This window comes from Folsomia candida, unplaced genomic scaffold (assembly GCF_002217175.1).
Source record: "Folsomia candida strain VU population unplaced genomic scaffold, ASM221717v1 Fcan01_Sc018, whole genome shotgun sequence".
NCBI classification, from domain to species: Eukaryota; Metazoa; Arthropoda; class Collembola; order Entomobryomorpha; family Isotomidae; genus Folsomia; species Folsomia candida.
Genome location: NW_019091210.1, coordinates 1,542,227 through 1,565,042, shown reverse-complemented (window position 1 = coordinate 1,565,042; position 22,816 = coordinate 1,542,227). Strand labels below are relative to the sequence as shown.

Below are 22,816 nucleotides of genomic sequence, written 5' to 3'. Positions count from 1 at the left end.
TAGTTAAAGGACCCAAGTTATAATTAACCTGCCATGCCTGGAACACAACCTCAACAAACCTAAGCCCCAATTGTAAATATGCCTAATTGTTCTCACTCTATTTTTACTAAAATTCTTAGTAAGCTTAAACCTCCTGGAGCTGTGCAAAAGGAACCTGCGTCCCTAAAAAAAGAAGTACCCCTTTCTCCGTACTCAATCCTTGCATACATTTACTTTTTATAAGTAAGTCCCCATTAAGGGTATAAAATAGTGCCGTCTTTTCGGAATTTCTGTCAGTCCTAGTTTGACAGTAAGCAGTACGACATTATCACCACGTGTCCTCCTAATTAAAGTCCAGTTTACCAAACGGTTTGAGTCTCCTCGGTTCGCGTTATTCCACATTTGCGACAAATTTCAGTAATTTCGAAGAAATAATAATGCAGCTCCCATCAGGATCAGGTAAATATTTAAATATGTGTTATAATATTATTTAGTAAATAAAATTCCATGTTGCACAACATAAATTACATGTAAAAGTGGATTTCGGTTACGAATTTACAGTTTTTAGGAAAATTAATTTAATTTGGCATGTTTAAATATTGTGTCTTTAAAAATTGTCATGAATGTATATTTGCTTATCATGATGATTTTTAAACTAAAAATTTCGTAAACCATCCATTTTCTTAGGTCCAGCTCGCCCAGCCACAGTTCTCACGTTTGTCCACAGGTATAAAGCGTGTCTCACCTTTTTCTGGCGAAAGTACCCGCACCCCTCGCAAATCAGGAGTTATTTCCCGGAAGTGAATTTCTCCTCGGAGAATATAACTGCGCTAATTAATTATTACACGGCGTTAAGGTGAGTAATTTATTGTTTCACTAGTGTAAATATGTTGGCAGGCTTCTTGGCGTTACAATATTTTTGAAATTTCATACTTATAATTTTCATCTCACACAAAATCTTGCAATTTGATAATTTTCCGCTCTAAAAATTTTGCAATACTACATAACTTTCAGCTCTCATAAATTTCTGTATTTAGTTCTGCATAATTTTTACGTTTTGCAAAACGTATTATTTCCAAACTGTCTTTTGATTTGTATATAATGTTTCCATTATTTTTAAGCCCATATTTTTTGAAATTTCGCATATCTATAGATAATTTAAATTTTTATATTTAGGAAATACTACTTTGACACGATGGAAGCCATGGCACGTGCCGCGTTGGCGAGTGGAATCACTTCAGCTGAAGAGATTGATCTCCGCCCAGAGAATGAGGAGATTGTCTCACTTTTGGCATTTTTCGACCCTTTGAAGACACAATGTCAGCCGGACGAGTTTTTGGAAGAGGTTGGGATCGTGGTGAAAAGATTCTTCGAAACTATTCAGAAGGGAGAAGATGCCAGTGAAGGGTGGAAAAAGAGTATTTACAAGGTATGCATTTAAAAAATTGAGATAATTGTGGCCTTTAATGTAAAAAATTTAAGCAACTAAATTGATGCAAATATTTAATTTTAGATCGTGTCCGGCCGTGAAATGGATGTGCCAGCGTGGCTTCATTACGAAGATTTTATGGAATATGCACAAGTCGATAGACCAATCCGATGAATTGTATGCGCTGATAAATTTACTTACAAAACGGGTTTGTAGTTGGGAAATTTGACAATATTTTCTTGAACTTTTAGATACTTCTATTTAAACTTTGTAATTCGTGGAATTTTGGACGATTCAAATATTTATTTAGCATATGTAGGGGAGCAATAACGCTGTCATAACTTTCACATTTTCATATGTATACCATTACATATATTTTGAATAAAGTTATACCGTAAAAAATAGGCAAACGTGGTACATGAAATTCAAATTGATTAAACCTTTCACATAAATACGTAAGCATTTTCCAGAGTTTCATTTGCATGTGCATACCTTTATTTAAGACTTAGAATTTATTTAAAGAGTTATCGTTTGCCAAACATTCTCAAGTTTTTTATGCTCATCAAGTTTTCGGGTGCAGAATTGCATACATATGTAGTGATACGTATATATGTACACGTGGGGACATTGTCCCTCTGTCCCCACGCTTGCGCAAGTACTGGGCAAATTTTCATATATAACGAATAACTTTTGATAACTCGTTACAAATTTATTTGCATGTACAAAATAAAAATATATCTTTAATCAAATGCTTTTCGATGAGGTTCATATCCACTTTTTCCTTTATGAAATGAATGACTTTGTGAATTGTTATTTTTCCCGGAAGTAGAATGCTGTCCAGCGGTATGTGTAACCACGTGAGTCAAACCATGATTGGATGTTGGCCGCATCAAATCGCTAAACGTGTGACTGGTCGTGGGACAGTGTAGCGAATCGAAAGTATGACTTGCTGTACCGGTCAGAACCGGGTCAAAGGCGTGCCTCGGACTATGCACGGTTCCAGGCTGGTGGAGTAGATCGTCGACGTTGTGAACGAAATATCTAGTTGCTATGGTTTCCTGTGACATGGGCCTGGACAAAAATTGGGCGATGAGGTAATGATGACGTGGGCTTATCGCTTCCCGCCAAAGTTAAATATTTCGAGGATTGATTGTGACTTGTAGTCGTCATGGGTGTGGTCTTGTCACAACAAAGGAGTAATATGTATCCCTGCATATGTGGAAAATGAAATATGTGAAAATTAGCGTCCAAAATTTTCATAGTCCGGAATAATTTTATCATAAAACTTACCGAGACTATTACAATTACAATGGCGAGTATTACAGAAATTAGGATATATGCCTTAAATTCCTGAAGACTTGACATATTTTGCTGTCTGTTTTTTTTTACAAATTTGTAACAATATTCTCAGCTTTAAAAACACAACTCATTCCATAATGCAATCTGGGATTGACTGAATGCTCTGCATTGCTAGTTGAAAATTTGTATATACGTTTATGTAGCTGCAAACTGCATGGACACAATTTCTCATCATACCGTGATTCCTAAATTATTACGTGACTAATAATTTGCTGATATTCTCCTGTAATTAAATTAATAGCGGCGTGAAAATAATGCGTCTAGCAAGGGTATGCTAATTAAATTATCAAATTATAAGGTGTGTATCATAAGTGATGAGCTAGAGAATTGAATGTTTCTATTGAAACTAAGTAAATTAATTAGCGCAAGCCGTAAATGCGCAAGCAATTAATGTGCTCACACAGAACTAACTGGATTTAACTGGAAGTAGATCAATGCCTATTTTATGTACAATAACTGGCTGCACAGGTGATTGATCGAGTCCTCAAAAATCGTGATAACATAGTATGAAAATAATTAGCAGTAATATGTACAGAAGTGCATGTGAGATACAAATATACTTGGATTAAAATCTTGATATCAGAGAAATTATATTTAATTTGAGATTCTGGTGAAGTTTGCAGTACGGGGGGTAAGTTAAGGTTCCAAGGAAATTTAACAATTTCACTGTACGGGATAAGTTGAGACTCTGTAGCAAATTAGGGATTTTGTGTGAAACGTGTTACTAATGATGGATACATGTCAGATCGAAAAAGAGGTAAATTGAGATTTTATAGTACAATGCTTTGCAGATGGATGCATTTCAGACTGAAACGGATAGCAAGTATTTGATAAATGAATAGTTTTTAATTTGCAATGCAATTCACGTTATTATTTTCTAAACATAAATGTAGTTGAGCATCTAAGCTAAAAATCAATCTTTTATTCTACGGAAGACAAAATGGACCTTTTTCTCGAAAATGTAAGAAAGAAAGGTATGTTGACCACAAAAGTGAAGGGTGGGAGCTAAAATTAGAATTCAGAAAAATATGAAGACAACCATAAATTCAATTTTAAATAAATAATAAATAAGTATATGGAGGTTTAGTATCCACCTCCGCCGAGCTCTGGAAAACCCTGCCGGATAATTGTTCCGGGCAGTTTACATACATACACCTAGTTCATTTTCATATCACGACAAACACATTCAGACTTTCATGATCATGGTCAAATGCATAAAATAGTAATAGTCAAATCACTCGAATACATAGTCCATAATTTGTGTTGTGTACGTATTTTCATCCCACTCTCATCTGACTGGTTTGATGGTACAAAAATTGCGTACATTCTTTTTTTGCACATATGTATTTGATTGAGGAACTGCCGACATATAATTAGGTATCTTCAGCGTGAACCTCTTAATCAAATTAATTATTGTTGATTAATTGTATGATAAAAAGTATGTGATTTATTAATCTGAATTATTTTATCAGTTGAACGTGTTGCAAAACTTCCAATGCCATGTCGTCACTCATCTGTTCAAAGTACCGACCAGCCAAACGAGTTAGTATTATCAGGAATACATAAGTTTAGCATAATTAATGTACCTTAAATAAAAGTCGCCTGATTAACATGGCACAAATGTGTGAGTAATGGACACCTCCGACTCTTATCAAACATTGTTTTTAAAATAAATCGTGTTATTGGAACTTGTTTGGTTTTGCGGCTCAAAATAAAAAAAGCCGGCATACCTTAATTACTTAGATAACTTAATCTAAAATCAATTATCAGAATATTCGCATCAAAATGTTTGTAATTAAGTCGCCAAATTCTTTATAAACGATTGACGCAGAAGATGAATCCGCAATATCAATTAATCGTCATTGCCAGTTAAATCCAGTTACCGGATTCAACTGAAAATAATTAATTCCATGTAAATAAAATTGATTGATATGGATATTTCGATTCTAGTTTATTTCTTCTTCGCCTCCATTTTTATCCCCTTCATCTCCACGCAAAATGTTATCCCACCCGAAACTCAGCATCAAATCGACCTGTTCATCTCGAACGTAATGAATCAACAGAATGTGCCGGCCTTAGCGATTTCAATAATTAAAAACAATGGAGAACTCCTCTATAAAACCGGCTACGGACAGAGAGACCGAGAGAACCGGCTACCCGCCGATAGTGACACTCTATTTTCCATCGGATCATTAACTAAAAGCTTCACTGCAGTAATTGCAGTCAAATTTCTTCATGAAAACTTTCCTGAATTGGGGCAATCCGTACTGGACACGCCAATACGAACATTGGCGCCAAGTTATGATTTTGTTCTAGGAGACAGGTACCGATCAGGGTCCGTGACCTTCCGTGACCTGCTGGCCCATAGGGTTTGCTATTTGCCAGAGTATACGGGAATGTGGGTTCAGGCTTACAACGATTCGCGAGAGTTCTTTTAGTAAGATCAATTTGGCATTAATTTAACTGAATCTTGGTTTTGAATTTAAATATTCTTTATTTAGCCGACAAAGATACTCACTCAATTACTGCGCATTTAGAAATGCTTATCTTTACAATAATGGACTTATCGCAATTGCCGGAGATATAATTGCACACCTGGCAAACTCTACGTATGAAGATATGGTACATAACACTAATCATTTCGTTGTATGCTAATTCTATATAAATGAATTCATTTCCCTCCACTTGTTTGATGCAAATAGCTTTCTGATCTGCTTCTCTCAATTGGAATGACTAACACAACTTGGGTCAAAGAAAGTGACGATCATAACAATATGATGCAACGTGCGGTGCCATACTACTGGAAAGATGGCGTCCTTAATCGATATAATCCAGAACTGATGAAGTTAGTACATAATATTGGACGAATTAATTGTATCATCATATAAATTTAACTATTCGTTTATTACAAAAGGGGTGTCGTCCTTGTAAATGCGGCCGGTGGTATTTTGAGCTCGGCGAGCGATATGATGAAATATATGCAGTTTCATTTAAACCTTGGACAAGTTGGGGACAATCAAATTATACCTGCGGTAAACAATATAGCCAACAATGAATACACTCTTATAAATGGGGTTACGATTATAACCAAAAAGTAAACGCGTTTGACTCTACCGATGTGGTTATGAATTTGTCACCAGCTGGTTATAAATTTATTTATTAGCACTGGCGACAATTTAATAACAAGTCGGTGAAACTTCATAATTAGTCGGAGACAATGGTAACCAATCGATGACAAATTTATAACCACGGCGGGAGAGTCACATATTTACGTTTACTTTTTAGTTATAATCGTACATAACCCCATTTCTAAGAGTGTAAGTACTTGATTGCAATATTTTTATGCCTATCAAGATTATCTATATGAAATTTAGGAAGTAATGAACTGGTTATATACACCATCCTCTCTAATCGCTTCTGGGACCTTAAAATCTGAAATCAATCCTGACTCAATTATTAACCTGAACATTGCATACGGACTCTGTCTGGATATTGGAGTTTATGATGGGTGGTTACGAATCGGACATGGCGGGTATCTTCCCCCTTCTGAAAGTCTTATGCACTTATATCCCGAATTAGGACTTGGCGTCTTTATAGCCATGAGTGGTCCGGGTACTTTGCGCTCGACATCTATGCCGAACTCCTGGATTCAGGCCCAGCTCTTTGAGATATTGCGAGGTACTAAAAAAATTTGCAGTTGTATTTTTTTGAAGATGTATTTTTTAATAAAAAGGTGTTCCATTAATTAATTTCTTACCAAAGATAACAAAGTGTCTAATGAATAAATCTGTATGTAACTAGGGGCAATAAAGCAGGATGTGGGCAGATTTGATAGTTTTTCGAACAAGATATATACCGCTGCTCCATTGGACTTGATGCCATTGGCAGATTTGTCTCGGATTTCAACAAGAAATCAGGATACGAATAGCCAAGCAAAAATTTCACCTGACGAAGCCGTTGGTACATATGGAAGTGGGTTCAATGGTAAATAAACCGTTGCAAACGATATGTAGCAAAAGGGTGAAGCGACACGGTCATGGCACGTCAAAATTATGGCGATTTGTGAAATCCCCGCCCAAAAACACGTCTAAAACGGTGGAAATAACAAATTTGACACCTTTGCTGACGTCATCAGCGTGGCGCCGTGAACTTATGATCTACAACGTTCATCTTCGAACTAATCACGTGCAAAAAATTAGAAACACGTTGGCGAAAACCGCATGTCGAAATTCTATAAATTTATCGCTGATACGGACGGACGGACGGACAGACAGACAGACATGCCATTTCTATAAAGGGATTTCGCTTCGCTTCACCCCTTAATAAATTAAATACAAACGTCAAATTTACCCCATTCCGATATTAACGTGTGTCATCTTTTTCAATTAGGTGAGATGATCATTTCCTTCAAAAATAATTCGGCCGGAATCCCACAACTGTATTGGGAATATGGCAAATGGGGGCTGGCTTGGCTGGTTCAAATATCCGAGTCAAATTTCTCCATTGACGAGTGGGCCTCTGATTTTTGGATGATGTATTGGGCAAATCAACGCGGAATGACAAATCTTACCCTGGAATTTGCAGATATGGATAACATTCGATATCTAGCTGAGGGCGCACAAGGGAGCACCAATTTCACACGAGGGCTCAAAATTGACGATTTACCTGAAGTCCCATGGGCGCCCGATAGTTGTGAGAAGTAATGCATTTGAACATTTAATTCATGTCAACAGATTGAGTAAACAATCGGGTAAAATGTTTAATAAATTAACACAATTAGCAAAGTGGTGAAACCAAGAAGCCATACATACACTCCGTGATGGTATTGATTTGATACCGCACTGTCCTGCAGATGGGTAGTCTGTATTGCAATAACCGCGTTACGATCCCACTTTGCATAAATTGCATTACGAATATTACGATGAAAACACCTACATTAGTAGTTGAAGATTCCTCAATGAGGAAAACACGGAGCCAAAATTCAATCAAACCGATAGCAAGTTAATTAAAACTGTCAAACTTATCTTGACTGATATCCCCCAAAATGTAGATAATTTAAATTTGAAAGAATAAATAATTATAAGCCCAGCAGATAATATACATAATTACTCTGCAAACTTTTCTTATGTGAAGCAAGAAGTGCATACATAAATATGAGGTTTCATAAGTTTAAGATTTTTGTAGGATTATCATAAATATGGTTTACAAAACGATTGGTCAAGTCAAAAAATTGGTTTACGGAGATTTGATGATGAATTAATTTTTATCGACAGAACCATTAAGTTAGAGCTATAAGCAAGTTTAAGATAGCGGACGGCATTGGCATAGTCAACAAATTATAGGTTTTTTAATTTTTCATCATTTTTACTTCTCGCAATTTGGCTACTTTTACGAATAATATTTCATACATGTTACATAGAATAATACATAGATCTGAATGTTCAATTTTAAGTTCGTATTATCAAGAGTATGTATATTGATCAGAGACTGGTCAATCCCGGATTAAGGATTGGGGATTGAGAATGGGATTGGGGATTAATTAATCCTTAATCTCAATCCTTAATCCCGAGTTTTTGAATTTTAATCCCCAATCCAACTCTGTCAACTTTAATCCAAAAGTGGGATTGAAATGGGATTAAATTTGAATTGACTAAAAACTCGAAAAGAAAACTTCTCTTGAGATCGCTCCCCTTTCGAAAACTGATTTCACTTCGTTCATTTTTATCAAACATTTAAAAATACTTTACAATATTTTGCAAAACTACTCGTATCGCGGTATCCTCAATGCACAATGTTCAAAAATAGTACCAAGAATAAAATTAGAATTCTTCCCCTATGTAATTTTTAGCACAAAAAATATTTAATTGCGACTTAGAAATTGTATTCACATTCTAATATTGCATGCAAAATGTTCAAAAGATTTCATTTTCAGAAGTTCAGAGATTTATTTAATTAATTTAAAAGTCTGGCATAATAATGCACTTTAATGCAAACAATTAATCCACGACGATGTAAATTAATTTCCATAGGTAAACCCTAAATTTAGTCTCGTGTTAATCCCAATCCCAGATAAAATTTAATCCCGTGTCAATCCTAATCCCAGATTAAATTCAATCCCTAATCCCAATCCTTAATCCCAAAATTTTAAAAATTAATCCTTAATCCCCAATCTCAATCCCAAGATTTTAAATTTAATCCTCAATCTCAATCCTTAATCCCAACATCCTTAATCCGCCAGTCTCTGATATTGATTGCCAAACATTGCGAATTTTAAACTTAATTCACACAAGCTCTCTTAATTAAGAAAAAGCTGTTAAATAGTTGCACTCCGTCGCTTCACCTAAGCATCTCGTTGTTTCGGGTTTAATTTTCAGAATTGGAATACAGATCAACTTTTGTTATCAATATTTTTCCACGTTTTCCTTAAATTCAAGTTTTAAACCGATTGTGCTGTCCATTTTAACCACCGCCCTGTCACATATTTGATATTTGACGTCCTCATACATATATAAAACGGCCGCCTCGTCATAATTATTGGATCAGTTCATATTTACAAATCAAACTTCAATCATATTCTAATTAATTCCTACTTTCAAATTGCAATATGCCAAAGGGAGTATTTTTATATCTCCCGATCGTACTTTCCCTTCTTTATATCGTTAACTGGTCATTCTGCCAAACTACATCTGGGCCAACAATTACCACTGAATCCCCTCCAATTGTGATTGGGGGAGTATACCAGATCGTTAGTGCATTAGCTCCACAGGTAATAATCACTTATTCATAAACATGAAAATAACACATTTTTCCATATAATTAACTCGCATTCACGTATCACAATAGGCGCTGGAAGTTTATTTGTCCGACCTCACACTTCGTAACAAAATTCACGCTAACAACGTTTCTTACAATCCTCCCTGCTCAAACTTGGCACAGCTTTGGAGTGCGGAACAAAATGCTACAGGTCAGCAAATTAATCTGGTTTGTGGTGCAAATATATGAAAATTATTCTCTGTAGATACCAACTATCTTTTCCGATCGGGTTTGGGAACTGGCTCGATGTGGTGGCAACACATACTGCATTTATGCGGCGGCGGCTTAGACGAACCAGATTTTTTCCCCTGTATATTCGTAAGTTATTTTAAAGCAACCTAAATAAACCGTAGTAACGTTAGAAGTAGGTCACCCTGGAATAATGACTTGCTCATAACTTTGTGCCATAAGGTTTGATTGCAAAAAAGTTTGTTCTAATAAAGTTTAAAGTTTAAGAGTATAAGGCACAACGCATGGTTAATACTAAATGTGAATTTGTGTAATTTCCCAGTATCCCATAAACATGTCACCCTATTAGAAATTAAGCCGAATTGTGGGCACAAAGTATTGGACAATAACGAACACTTATGATACTCCGAATACTACAATTACCTACATGGGGTAAGTATGAGTTAGCTATTTTTTTAGTAAAAAGGATTTATGTAGGGATTTACGTTTGCTGTTTGTTTACCCTGTCCAAGTTCTTCCAATGGAATTGGGATTGATGTGATTGGCACCTCGATGAATCCGCAGAACCCAAGACAATGGTGGGAATTCATTCGATGTTAATTAAAAAGCTACATATGTATATGTATTTATTTAAGTAACCCCACAAAAATATATATTCGGACCCGAGAAATTTATATGCTACATATACATATTTTTTTAAATCTGTAACAAATTCACAAGGATCCGATCCTTCTGTATGTGACGGACTTGCATTATATTTTTAATGTTATAACAACAACATAATAAAAACCCTGCAGTCAATAGCGTTTATATACTTAGATCTATTAAAAATTGCAAAATATCTAGAGGAGGAATGTAGTTGGTGGCGGTTACTTGACCAAGTGTATCATATTTATAGAAAGTCATGGCATGCAAATACGTATGTTTAATTTATGATTTTTTACGCCCTCGTTCATCAGAATAGCGCAAGTTGAGATTTTGTAGTGCAATTCTTTATGTACAGATGGATGCATTTCAGATTGAAAAGGAAACAAAGTAATAAATCAATACTTGTTAATTTATCTACAATGAAATTTACATTATTATTTTCTGCACATAAATGTAGTTCAACGTGTAGGGTACATAAGAAGAATCCCTTAATTTCTCATAAGGCAGCGTTGACAGAAGGGACCCTTTTGTCAAAAATTTGGGAGAACAAGGAATGTTGACCCCGAAAAGTGAGAGCAGACTTACTATCTATTTGAACATATTTACGACTTAGTACTTGCCACGCCGTTTTTTATTATTCTAAGATTTATGACTACGAATAAGTATATTTATATACATCAATATATTGTAAGCATTCTTCAAAAAGGAAATTTGTTAAGGATCACCACCAGAGCAAGGGATGGTCGTCTCACCAGTCAACCAAACTATTTTTACATATGAAAATAGACAATAAAGATTTAGTACATATGTACATATTTATTATACATTTTACTTACAGCGCAATATCGACAAAAGTTAGGAGCTCGCAGTCATCTTCAAACATGCAAGTTTACATGTATTTAGTTATAAGTTGTATTTACAGTGTCGGACAGATGTCTACGTCCACATAGTCGCGTCAATTTCATTTTCAAATTGTCACTGAACTACTGAACCAATTTTCATCATTGATATATCTAATTCTCACAAATTTAACGTAATTTCATAAAACATATGAGTTATTTCTGAAAATTCTGGGAAAACTGAGAATCATAGTGCAGAGCGAGAGAGGATGAAATTTGAGCGGACAAAAGTCTACGTCCACTTCACTTTAATTGTCAACAACAAAAATCTCTCCAATTTATAAAATCAGGTAACTTAATAAATCTATCAATAACATATGCCGCATTAATTTTTAAATAATTTTCTTCCAGAAAAATATGATGGCGTCGACACGCAAGGAAATTCCTATCGCTATTCGAGATCTTGTCATTCAGGACTGGAAGGGTGGACAAAAAGGGGGGCTGTCGCAGAGACAAATAGGGACCAAGTATAAATTAGCAAGGACAACCATCCAGACAATCATTAAGAACTTTAGAGCTAATGGTTCAGTCCAAAACAAGGTCAGAAGTGGTCGAAAACCGATTTTGGCTCACCGAGAAGTACGCCACGTGCTCAACAAAGTCAACGTTACACCCTCACTTAGTGCTCCAAAGCTATCTACCGAGATCAAGGAGATGTTCGACAAACAAGTTAGTCCTGGGACCATCCAAAGAACACTGAACAAGGGAAATTTGAAATCCCACAGAGCAGTCCGGAAGCCTCTTATTGTACCGAGGAATGCAACCAAACGAGTGAAGCCAGAGACCACATTTCCAAGCCACAAACATTCTGGGACAGTATTTTATGGACTGACGAGTCAAAGTTCAATGTCTTTGGGTCAGATGGGCGTCGTAGAGTGTGGAGATATCCAAAAGAAGCATTGAATCCAAAAAATCTCAACCCCACAGTTAAGCACGGCGGCGGGTCGGTAATGGTGTGGGGATGCATGGCTTCAAGTGGGGCAGGAAAAATGGAATTTGTTGACGGAATTATGGACCAATACAAGTACCAGGGAATACTTGACCGTAATATCCAGGAATCTGTTCGAAAACTTGGACTTGGACGACGATTTGTCTTCCAACAAGACAACGATCCGAAACACTCTGCCAAGTCCACCATGGAATACTTCAAGAAAAAAAAATTTCGAAGCTAGAATGGCCTCCCCAATCTCCAGACTTGAATCCCATTGAGCATCTGTGGGACCACATTGAAAGAGAAATAAGAAAACAATCTTTTTCAGGAATTCCGGGCCTAAAATCCAGAATTCTTGAAGTTTGGGAAACCATTTCTGAAGATGTGACCAAGAATTTGGTAAACTCTATGACTCGACGCCTTGAATCCGTCCTTAAAGCGAACGGAGGCCCAACCAAATATTAAAAATTAATTGTTATAACATTCCTTATAAATTACAGTTTTTTTTGTATGTTTTCTCTGACTGGACGTTGACTTTTGTCCATCCAATTGTTTTCATTTTGAATTAAAATACATCTCTGGCCTAAAATAAATTTTTTAGCGGAAAACTAATAATGTGCTATGAAATTACGTTAAATTTGTGAGAATTTGATATATCAATGATGAAAATTGGTTCAGTAGTTCAGTGACAATTTGAAAATGAAATTGACGCGACTATGTGGACGTAGACATCTGTCCGACACTGTAGTTACAAGTTTAGTTGTGCATGGAAATATTTAGCCACATATTAACCTATCTTGTAAGCTGTTAGCAATTCATGTATACACATATTTTTTGGGACGAATAGGGTGTTAATTTCATATTTGGCGCATATTTATTATTGTTAATTCTATTTAGTTCCGACCTGTCAGGACGACGCACTCCACAATACGCCGAACTTTGCAGATTTTTGATAAAAACCTTCACACAATGAAATTGCGGTCTTCTTCACGAGAGGAGAGGAATTTTCCAAATTTTGGTAAATGTTTTAGTAAATCTATATTTTAAATTAAAGCTTTCTTCACTACGGGAGATATTCATGTTCTACATTGACTCGGTTTAATTCCAGATTCGAAAAAAGTACCAGTTCACCCCAACAACGTCAAAGTTTTGAAGAATCCGTTGGTCAGTTAATTACACAACTTATTGACTAAAGGGCAAAATTCCGATGTATATAATTTATTGACTAATTGAATTTATTTATTTATTTTGAATTTTCCCCAGATTCTCGACATCATCTTCGCCAAGCTCCGCATCCCCGACCTGAAGACGTCTCGTCTCGTGTGCCACGAGTGGGACGATGTCGGTGTCGGTTTATTAGGAAAACGGGTTCCTTTCCAGATCAACAAACTTTTTTACTACGAGGCCAACTCAGGTATCGAGATGACCCCTCTCAACGACAAACTGATCCTGCGTATCCTAATTTCGGACAAATTCGACCCGTCCATTCGATCAAATAAGAAGAAGACCAACGTTGTTGCCAAATCTCTCAGTCACGTGTCTCCTCAATCAACACATGAAATTAAATTCCTCGTCGCCGAGAAGGAATTTATCCCCGCTTTCCTCCAACGAATTAGGGCGTTGGGGTCCACAAAAATCCAGCACGTTGACATCTTCAGCGCCTGGAAACCCGACACGTGCTACACAGTTCCGGCCAAATCGTGTCAAAAACTCCCGCCTCAAACTAGCTTGACCTCCCTTAAGTTCCATATGCATTCCGATTTTCGAAGTGATCGCACCACCGGCGCCCACGAGTTTCAACCCCTTATCCAAATTTGGACCGATGCTGCCCCCAATTTGACCACTTTGGACGTCGCGGCGTCTCTCTATCCGAATTTGGAGGGGTGCACAAGTCTCAAAGTTTTGAAGTTTAAATTCATGACTTGTAACAATGTGAGTTATCCAGAGCTAGATTTGGCCAATGTGACCAAGATGCTGGGGCAGGTCAAGGATTCCTTAATCGAGCTGAAATTGTCGCAGGCCATGGAAGACATAGAGGAGGTAAAGATTCAATAACTATCTTACAATAGGCGCACATATTCACGACAAATTTTTAGCGTAGCAAAATATTTCAGGAATTTTGCATAATTCCGGATGGGATACGCAAAATCTGATTTTGCAAAATATGTTAAGGAACGTCCATGCATTATGCCACGCAAAAGTAGTAAACCAGATCCAAATGATGGTCTGATGGATAAATTTGCCAAAAAATTCTTGAAAACTAGTCTAGCGAAATTTTGCAATTTATGCGAAATTTGATACATATTACAACAGATTCACATTAAAAAGTTGGCCCAGTACACGATATTGCTGAACATGACTTGCATATCTAATTGTTTTTGTATGCATCCCAGATCCAAACTGTTGAGGAGCTTCCTGTGATGTCAAAACTTACCACGCTGATCATCCCCATGCCCTAAATGTGTATCGAATTCGTGACTTTTTTGATGAGGACCACTTTCCCCAATTGAAAACCCTCTCTCTCCACAACGGACCATTACCAGAGGAGTCGTCGTTGCTATCCCATCTGAATTTGTGGAGGCGACACGAGGGAGTTCAATCTGTCGCGTTGACAATGGATTTTTGGGGATGGGAGGAGGAAGCATTCGGGGAAAAATGATCGAGTTATTTCCCGCCGTTAAGAAATTCGACTTGACTGTGAAGTATGTATGTTTAACTTCCACTCCCGACATCAACCGGATTATGGGACCGTTCCAAAAGTGGGATTTGGAGCGGGTCAACGTCCTCGTGAAACGGATCGACAAATCTTTAATGTTGATTGAAGTCCTCAAAGCCATGTCCGTTTTAAAAGGTACGTAAATATGTGCGAGTTATTTAAGTTAAAATTACCCCATAGATTCCTATCAGAGGTCGACGCCGGCCAATTTTTCGGTGCCGGGGGAACTAATTTTGGTAATTTTTCGGCGTCGTCGCAATGTTGGACGAATAGAAAATAAGATTTACCGGCAAAAATTAAAATAAAAATTTTACTAATTAGTTATAACCCTTTCTTGTATTAAGTGTACACTTGACTCATGAAATCCAACAACTATAAATGACTGTCCTCCCAAAATAAATACACGAATGTGACGTAGTTAAAATCCCTGCATAACTTGCCCTGACATCAAAATAAAATAAAATATTTCTGTGGAAAACTCAGTGGTAAAAAGTTGATTTAAAAAAATATTCTCCTGCCCAAATGTTTGAGTTTTCCGTATACCGACCAATGTTAAAAGTTGACGTTTTAAGTTTTTCCTTAAAAAACACCTGGAACTATTTAAATTATGAAATGAACATCGTACTCAAGGGTTTTTTTTTAAATCAGTGGTACGGAAAGAGTTAATAAATAGTCTTAATAATTGCAGGAGATAAAAGTATCCTGTTTTCGCGCATTGACGCCACGGAGGATAACTTTTCTCCCCTAATTCAGGACCTGATTTTGCATAGTAGAGGATTTAAAACCATAAAAATCTCGGGGCATGTGGTAATTCGTACAGTAAAATAATTTCTGAGCATACATTTTTCCTATATTCACTTTTCTAATATGTAATTCAGGTGCCGGAAATCGTGGAACGAATGCGATTCGTCTTTAAAGCCAGCTGTGCAAACATTCATTTTAAAGGAGGAGTTGTTCACAACGAAACCAGATTGTACTACTGACTCAGAATTACTTCACCAAAAATTTGATTCCCGCTTCGTATCCCTACCATACTAATAGCATGGGAAGGATACCAGCGCGGGATGGAAAAGAAAAACTGAGTTGATATTAATTAGTAATCGACTTGGGTTTCTGAATGCTGAGTCCGTCATTTTTCCATCATCGCAATATGTAAGAGATACATACATATTTCTGTCTCCTGTAAACCATGAGGCAGCTATTAAAATATTTATTTTATCTCCTAATTGAACCATACACTTTTATAAAAGTCTTTTATAAAAGTGTTATTAAATCATTCTGACCGGAGTACAGATACTTATTATGGCTAACGGAACTGATAATATCAACTCAGTTTTTCTTTTCCCTCCCGCGCTGGTATCCTTCCCATGCTATTAGTATGGTAGGGATACGAAGCGGGAATCAAATTTTTGGTGAAGTAATTCTGAGTCAGTAGTAATAACGAGCAACGTTGCCCTTTTTAGCAATGTTGTGGTAATAAAATCAATACCAGTATGTAGTGTATATATGTATTACTTAACTCTGCCAGATTTTTAACAGTGAAATAAAATCCTAAATTATAGAAATTTTGAAAGTTTGTTTACGTACAATATAATAAATACTTGCAGTTAATTAATTTATTATTTACATTATCAACCTACGGAAAGTTTTTATGAAGTTGGCCAAATTTTCACGCATCCAACGAGGACCACATTACTTGTTACCTAAGACAACTCTGGATCACTTGACGCAACTAAATATTTCTGCTAATTATCTGGTAACATCAGGGTTAATTATTTCTGAAAGTATTAATTGGAAGCATCAATGGTAATTCGACAATACCACAACAACAGGTGCATAATATTTGAACCACTTAAATTAAAAGGGCAAACAATCCGGTTAATCTTGAAAATCGAATCGATTTTCGAGATTACATAAACTGCAATATGTACACATTTACACATATTCGACAGCTATTATTGGGGCCAAATTAATTGAATATTCTCTAAAGAAAAATCAAATTATCGAATTTAAATTCACAATTAATTCTTCAATATGTACTAAACCACCCCCAATTTGGTTAATGGGTTTTGAATTTTTAAAACCACCTCACATACTTACATAATTATGCACTTTGGTGATAACAAGCATCAACTTATGTAATCAGAAAATTTGCAAGATCAACCTCATTCCGCTTCGTACTCCCCAACCGGCTTCACAGCTAACATTTTGTGCTTATCAATACAAATGTATTCTGAAATTAATTGCGTCCAAGTAATTTCGTACCAAACGATTAAAACAAATTGTCCCCTTTCAAAAAAGAAAGGTAAAACTAATCTTTCAACACCGTCATTATCTGACTTTTCCCACAATTCAGGAACATCTTTATTCTTCAAACTTTTAAAGTTTCCTACAAAATCGGCCCAAATTTTTGGGTATCTTCCATATCAGTTAGTTTACACTGGCGATTTAACCTTTTCACTAAAATCTGTCCCCTTTTTCCTGCTCCTAATCCACCTTTCTTATTCCATCTTTTGGAAAATATTGGGCGAATTTTTCAGTATTAACGACATCCTACAACTCGTGCAAAATAAGACGGACGAAACAATCTCTTCTCGATCGTCGTCCTCCACGGAAAGATTCTGCGAACATTTAGTCACAACTTTGATCCTCTTTGTGTCCACGGGTATTCGTCTCATGACCCTGCTCGATGCGAGGAAAGTGATCGAATTCAATGCAAAATTAGCTCAAATTTTGGAGAATCTTGAAAAACGAAATTTTGAAAATGTAGCAAAATTTGTGGAAAAATCTGCACGTCACATGAAAGTCTGTATCTTAATCTCGACAGGAATTCTTTTCGTTCCCAACGCGTACTTTAGAGTACTACAATTTTGCGATTTTGCAAAAATTTGGGAAACCGGGTTACTTTCTCGGTGCGAAATAGTATTGTACGCGATTGGCGCATCAATTAAGAATTTGACCTCGATTAGTGAAGCGTATTATATATTTTGGATTGCCGCCATAGCTCAAGGGATTCAACTTGGGTTTTTCATTTTTACGGAAAATTGTACCGAAATTAATGATGGGACTGATTTTGAGCGAAATCTTAGAGATTTTCAAAACCTGAAAAGTCTGCTGGATACCTTTAATCGCGAATTTTCTCGCCAAATTATCCTCATGTTGCTGTGCTACTCGGGAATTTGGGTGATTGACGTGTTTCTCTTAACGAATCGGGCCACAGCAGCGTACACCGCGGATAGCCCGGTTCTTAACGGGGTTGCGATCTGCGTGATTTGCTTTGTCGCGAATAACACAATTATGATAAGTGTGCTTCCCATCGTGTCGACAAATCTGGGCGACGAGGCGAGAAGGGCGGTGGAAACGTGGGGAAATTATGGGATGGAGAGGTACCCTTTAAAGCTGCAGATGAGGGTGAGAAAAAGAAATAGGTATTTGCAATATGTGTGAACAGGGTTGCGCAAAGTTTTTAATTGGCAAATATCCTTTTAGTTGCAAGGATTTCTGACGGTTATGATGGCATCGCCGAACGGAATGCTAATCAGCCCAGGGAATTATTTTATCTTGAACAAAACCACGGTGACTTCGGTAAGCAAGCCATAAGTAAATATATTCTTTTTAATCTATATATTCATTTCATTGAGCAAATTTGAAACTAATTTTTAAATTTTTAAATTTCTGGATTATTTATTTTAGATATTTGGATTTCTAACGACGTACGTCTTTGTCCTGATGCAGTTTCAGGGAACCGAGAAAACATAAATACGATTTTATGGTGCCATAATATTTCTTGTTTTTTAATCACTGCCGACTCCAATCAAGCCCGTGCTCGTCGATGAAATGTCCATAACCATACTTTTGATGTCGAATGTTCCCAAAGTGGTCAAAAATATAGGATCTGTCGGCCACGATGGGATAATTTTGACAAAGTTCGGCCACAAAGCTTCCCGCATCATCAACCCCGATCACAGTCATGTATTCTTCAGGAGCATTATTTACCCATCGGTGGGAATTAAAACGACGAATTTTAAACTTCGAGTGGACAAAAGTTAGCTCGGCGTGACTTTTCGACTCACTTGCGAAACCTAGGTTTCCACTCAATCCATCCAAGTTCCCTATTTCAAGATTGATTGATTTATATTAATTTACACAGATTGGCTTAAATGACTAATATATGTATATGTACACCCCTAAAATTCAGTATTAAAATTATTCCAAGAGGTTATCAGATGACTCTACACTGCTAGAAATGTGGTAAGGTCAGACAGGTATTGATTTCTCGGTATTAAAGTTACTACCGCTTGGTATTAAAATTTTACCAGTCCGTAAGAATTTCTTACTATAATGGTAATTCTCTAATACATCGTTATTATTAGGCAGTATTGCTTATCAACACCACGTTGATAGAGTTATGTATGAATATCGCCTGGTATTATTTTAAATAATTTTAATACTGGATTTCTAAGAGTGTGCCAAAGTCGATAAGTAAGGAATACCGTGAAGCAGTAGTAATAAAAACTTGGTATTAAAGTTTTACCATATCGATAGCGAATTTTGATACCGATATAATTTTAATACTAACAATGGAACCTTTTTTCAAGCTACACGAGATAAGCTTAGTGACATATGCTAAAAAATTAAGCTAAAAATTAGAAATGACGTGGTACTTATCTTTCCATTGAATGGGCACTTGGAGGTCAAATATTTGAGGGCAAAGTTCACAGTAGCGGCCTGTTTTTTTCTCAAGCGGGCGAGAGGAGGAGTGAAAATTTTCTCCTTCGAGGTCACTCCGCTCCCTTTATCCTCACACGCTCGCACTTTATTCAATGTATATTATTTTTGACAAAATTTAACAATCTCGTAAATTCGTGCATACATACATTCATATAATTTTATATTTGCTTTTTAAAATCCTACTATCCACCTATCCGTAATAAGAAAGTGACGATGGGTTCTATAAGTTATAAGTGTCTAATTAATTAATGTATTAATTAAATAGAAATCATAATCCTTAAAGTCGACTTATTTTTATTACCACATTTCGTTTTATATTTTTGGAAATGCATATTGATTGCATACTAGTAACGAAACTAGCGCGAGAGTGAAGGGAGCGGAGTGAACTCGAAGGAGAAAATTTTCACTCCTCCTCTCGCCCGCTTGAGAAAAAAACAGGCCGCTACTGTGAACTTTGCCCTCAAATATTTGACTTCCAAGTGCCCATTCAACGGAAAGATAAGTACCACGTCATTTCTAATTTTTAGCTCGATGTTTTAGCATATGTCACTAAGCTTATCTCGTGTAGCTTGAAAAAAGGTTCCATTGTAAGCGGTAGCAACTTAAATACATTATAGAAAAATCTATACCTGAGTGACTATAACAGATTTCTTATAGTGTGGATTATTCATTCAATGATGGAATTATCTATCCCATGTGTATCACTGAATTTTGCATTAAATCTAATTTTTGTCAATAAATCCTGCCCCACATAATTACACATACCTGAAATTCCACCTGATAATTTGTGAACCTGGTCAATTTGGGTCACTGCCAACTTGCTTGTGGTAATCACTACGACAATAGATGTCGCATTTTGCTGCGTCTTAAACGCGTTCGCGATATGTGTAGAATATATCATTTTTGTTGCGTTGGTGCTGAAATTTTAAGAGTTTATTATGTATGTACATAAATAGTGTGACCTAGTACCTAATGTACACACCTACATACATATATAACAATCATAATTTACATTATTTTACGTATACCATTTCTATTTTGAAGTCGATTAGTGTAATTATAAGATTTACACAAAACAGTTAGAAACTAATAAATAAATATGTCTCAAATTGGATAGCTATTCTGTAATGCAAGTTAATACCACATAAAATTATGTAGCATACGTACCTAAAAACCAGTGACGTAAATGAAAATGTTATCAATCACGTTAACTCGAGAACCTACATACATATGTAGATTTTTCACCAAAAGTTTATTATCCTACAAATGCGTGTTTGCCTGTCACAATATCAAATCCTGGTTTTAATGATTACAAGATCGTTCAAAAATTTTGGTGTTGACTTAAAAAAGGTGGAGGCTTACTCGGCTGCTTAAACAGGCGGAATATGGTCAGTCAGTATTACTTTTTCAGGCTGACGCAATCCACTCTGCTCAAATTGGACGAGACGAGTGACCGTTAATCATACATAGGTATGCAGATATGTGTAAATAGTTGTTGAATTTAATAAATAAATTATTGAGTGGATTAACGGATGAGATTTTTTCTGTCCTATCCAACGCAGTATAAACCCATGAGGACCTGTGCAAAAAGCTTGTAATCGATTTGGGAGGGGAGGGGAGGGGCAGGTAGGGTGACATGTCTCTTTGCATAATGCATTTTACATACAAAATTATCCCCTACTGCGTTTAACCTAAAGAGTCACTTTGCATACAAGGTCATTTTGCATACCACTGCTTTACATATATGTACTGGTTATCTCCTCTTCTTTATTTCTATCAATTATACACCATTAAATTTTAAATATTTACTAGTAATAATGACCCGGACTTATTAAACATTTATTAAAAATTATCAAAAATGCCAAAAATGAGGACCTGGTTGCTTTTGATAGAAATCTTTCAATCAAAAAAGAATTGTTATCATGTTAGTACTGAATACCACGTGTGTAGATCAAAAAGTTCCACTGGAAGGACGATATTGTATACGCAGAAAGAAAGCCAAATTTTGCAGGCAGAGCAAATACATTCGCAGTTAAAGGTTTAAAAGTTACACGATATTACTGCTCCATTTGTTATAAGAGTTCCAAGTGATCCACGATATTACAGTAGCCGAATAAGCTTAATTATTATATTACTTAGCACGAGTTTATTTTATTTTTGCATAAAAATCATTCTATTTCTCAAATTCTAGACACCCAATTGAATGATTTTGACGAATAAAATACCCTCTTGGTAAGTAATATAATAATTCGGCTCATTCGGCTACTGTAATCGTGGATCACTTGGAACTCGGAGCAGTAGTAAAAGACAAATATATGTAAGACTGTATATCAGACAAATGAATATCATTGAAACGTACACGATTTTGGTTCTCATTAATCAAAGGTTATTCCTTTTTTTATGATTTATGAGAAAATGTATTATGGAAAGTGGTTGCTTATGCCATGTGACTTTTATGGAATAAAAATTCTGCAATATAACCGTTATGGAAAAGGGATTATGCAAAGTGACCGCACACGGCAGGTAGGGGTCAAGGGTCATATCCTTCTCATGCTAATTTTAACATGGGACATACATATGTCACACCAGGGGAGAAGGGATTCAAATTCGCCGAAAGTCGATCGCACACTTTATGTGCGGCCTCTGAAACAGAATCTAAAGCCATTTGACGCATATCAGCAAATTGGCAGATTATGACTACTCTATGTATTCGTTTTCCTTCGTACTTATGTATGTATGTACTGCCATGGACATGATAAATGTTAGGCTTGGAAAACAAATATGTACATAAATATGTATTCAAGTCTGGAAGTTATAGAAATGATGAATACACAATGAGTGGATTGCATCAACACTTTTCAAATCCTATCCACAAATATGCAAATCTTAAAACGTGTGCTCATAAAAGCGTCAACTTCATCCTTATCGCTCATAAGGATTAATATGTAAGTTGTGTGCAAAATAAGTATCATAATACGCTACTTCCCACGACACGTTGTTCCCCATCCGGGTGTGAGAAAGGTCATCAGACCAAAGTAATAAAACTAAAGAGAAGAAATTATCTCTCGAGTTTGAATTCTTGGTCACGGATTGACATTATGTATAGTTGACAATGGCGACAG

At 36.2% G+C, this 22,816-nt stretch overlaps 3 protein-coding genes and 1 long non-coding RNA gene across 7 annotated transcripts; 3 read left to right on the top strand and 1 right to left on the bottom strand.

The window, feature by feature from the left end:
- Window positions 1-246: 246 nt before the first annotated feature.
- On the top strand, window positions 247-1,818 carry LOC110857264 (homeobox protein prospero homolog 1). Of its 2 annotated transcripts, XM_035857944.1 has the most exons (5): window positions 247-438; window positions 667-835; window positions 1,156-1,408; window positions 1,493-1,585; window positions 1,660-1,818. In XM_035857944.1, the coding sequence occupies exons 1-4, from the start codon at window positions 417-419 to the stop codon at window positions 1,580-1,582; spliced, it is 534 nt and encodes a 177-aa protein (XP_035713837.1). In that variant the 5' UTR covers window positions 247-416; the 3' UTR covers window positions 1,583-1,585; window positions 1,660-1,818. The 2 variants fall into 2 exon arrangements, with proteins under 2 accessions (XP_035713837.1, XP_021961576.1); XM_022105884.2 differs by having other exon boundaries at window positions 249-438; window positions 1,493-1,818.
- A 2,801-nt stretch (window positions 1,819-4,619) lies between these two features.
- On the top strand, window positions 4,620-7,858 carry LOC110857221. Its single transcript, XM_022105835.2, has 8 exons — window positions 4,620-5,204; window positions 5,269-5,389; window positions 5,470-5,612; window positions 5,682-5,799; window positions 6,142-6,445; window positions 6,569-6,751; window positions 7,157-7,466; window positions 7,548-7,858. The coding sequence occupies exons 1-8, from the start codon at window positions 4,699-4,701 to the stop codon at window positions 7,585-7,587; spliced, it is 1,725 nt and encodes a 574-aa protein (XP_021961527.1). The 5' UTR covers window positions 4,620-4,698; the 3' UTR covers window positions 7,588-7,858.
- Window positions 7,859-8,846: 988 nt separating this feature from the next.
- On the top strand, window positions 8,847-10,771 carry LOC118438053. The gene is made up of 4 exons (XR_004836581.1): window positions 8,847-9,731; window positions 9,786-9,898; window positions 10,092-10,201; window positions 10,282-10,771. It is a non-coding gene; the product is annotated as an uncharacterized LOC118438053 (long non-coding RNA).
- Window positions 10,772-18,560: 7,789 nt separating this feature from the next.
- Window positions 18,561-21,136, bottom strand: LOC110857290. Of its 3 annotated transcripts, XR_002548648.2 has the most exons (4): window positions 21,057-21,136; window positions 20,862-20,972; window positions 20,460-20,611; window positions 18,561-19,075 (listed from the first exon to the last, which is right to left on the bottom strand). XR_002548648.2 is itself a non-coding variant. In XM_022105907.2 (3 exons), the coding sequence occupies exons 2-3, from the start codon at window positions 20,593-20,595 to the stop codon at window positions 18,762-18,764; spliced, it is 450 nt and encodes a 149-aa protein (XP_021961599.1). In that variant the 5' UTR covers window positions 20,596-20,611; window positions 20,862-21,130; the 3' UTR covers window positions 18,561-18,761. The 3 variants fall into 3 exon arrangements, 2 of the variants coding, with proteins under 2 accessions (XP_021961599.1, XP_021961600.1); XM_022105907.2 differs by having other exon boundaries at window positions 20,862-21,130; XM_022105908.2 differs by lacking the exons at window positions 20,862-20,972; window positions 21,057-21,136 and adding an exon at window positions 20,723-20,814.
- Window positions 21,137-22,816: the final 1,680 nt, after the last annotated feature.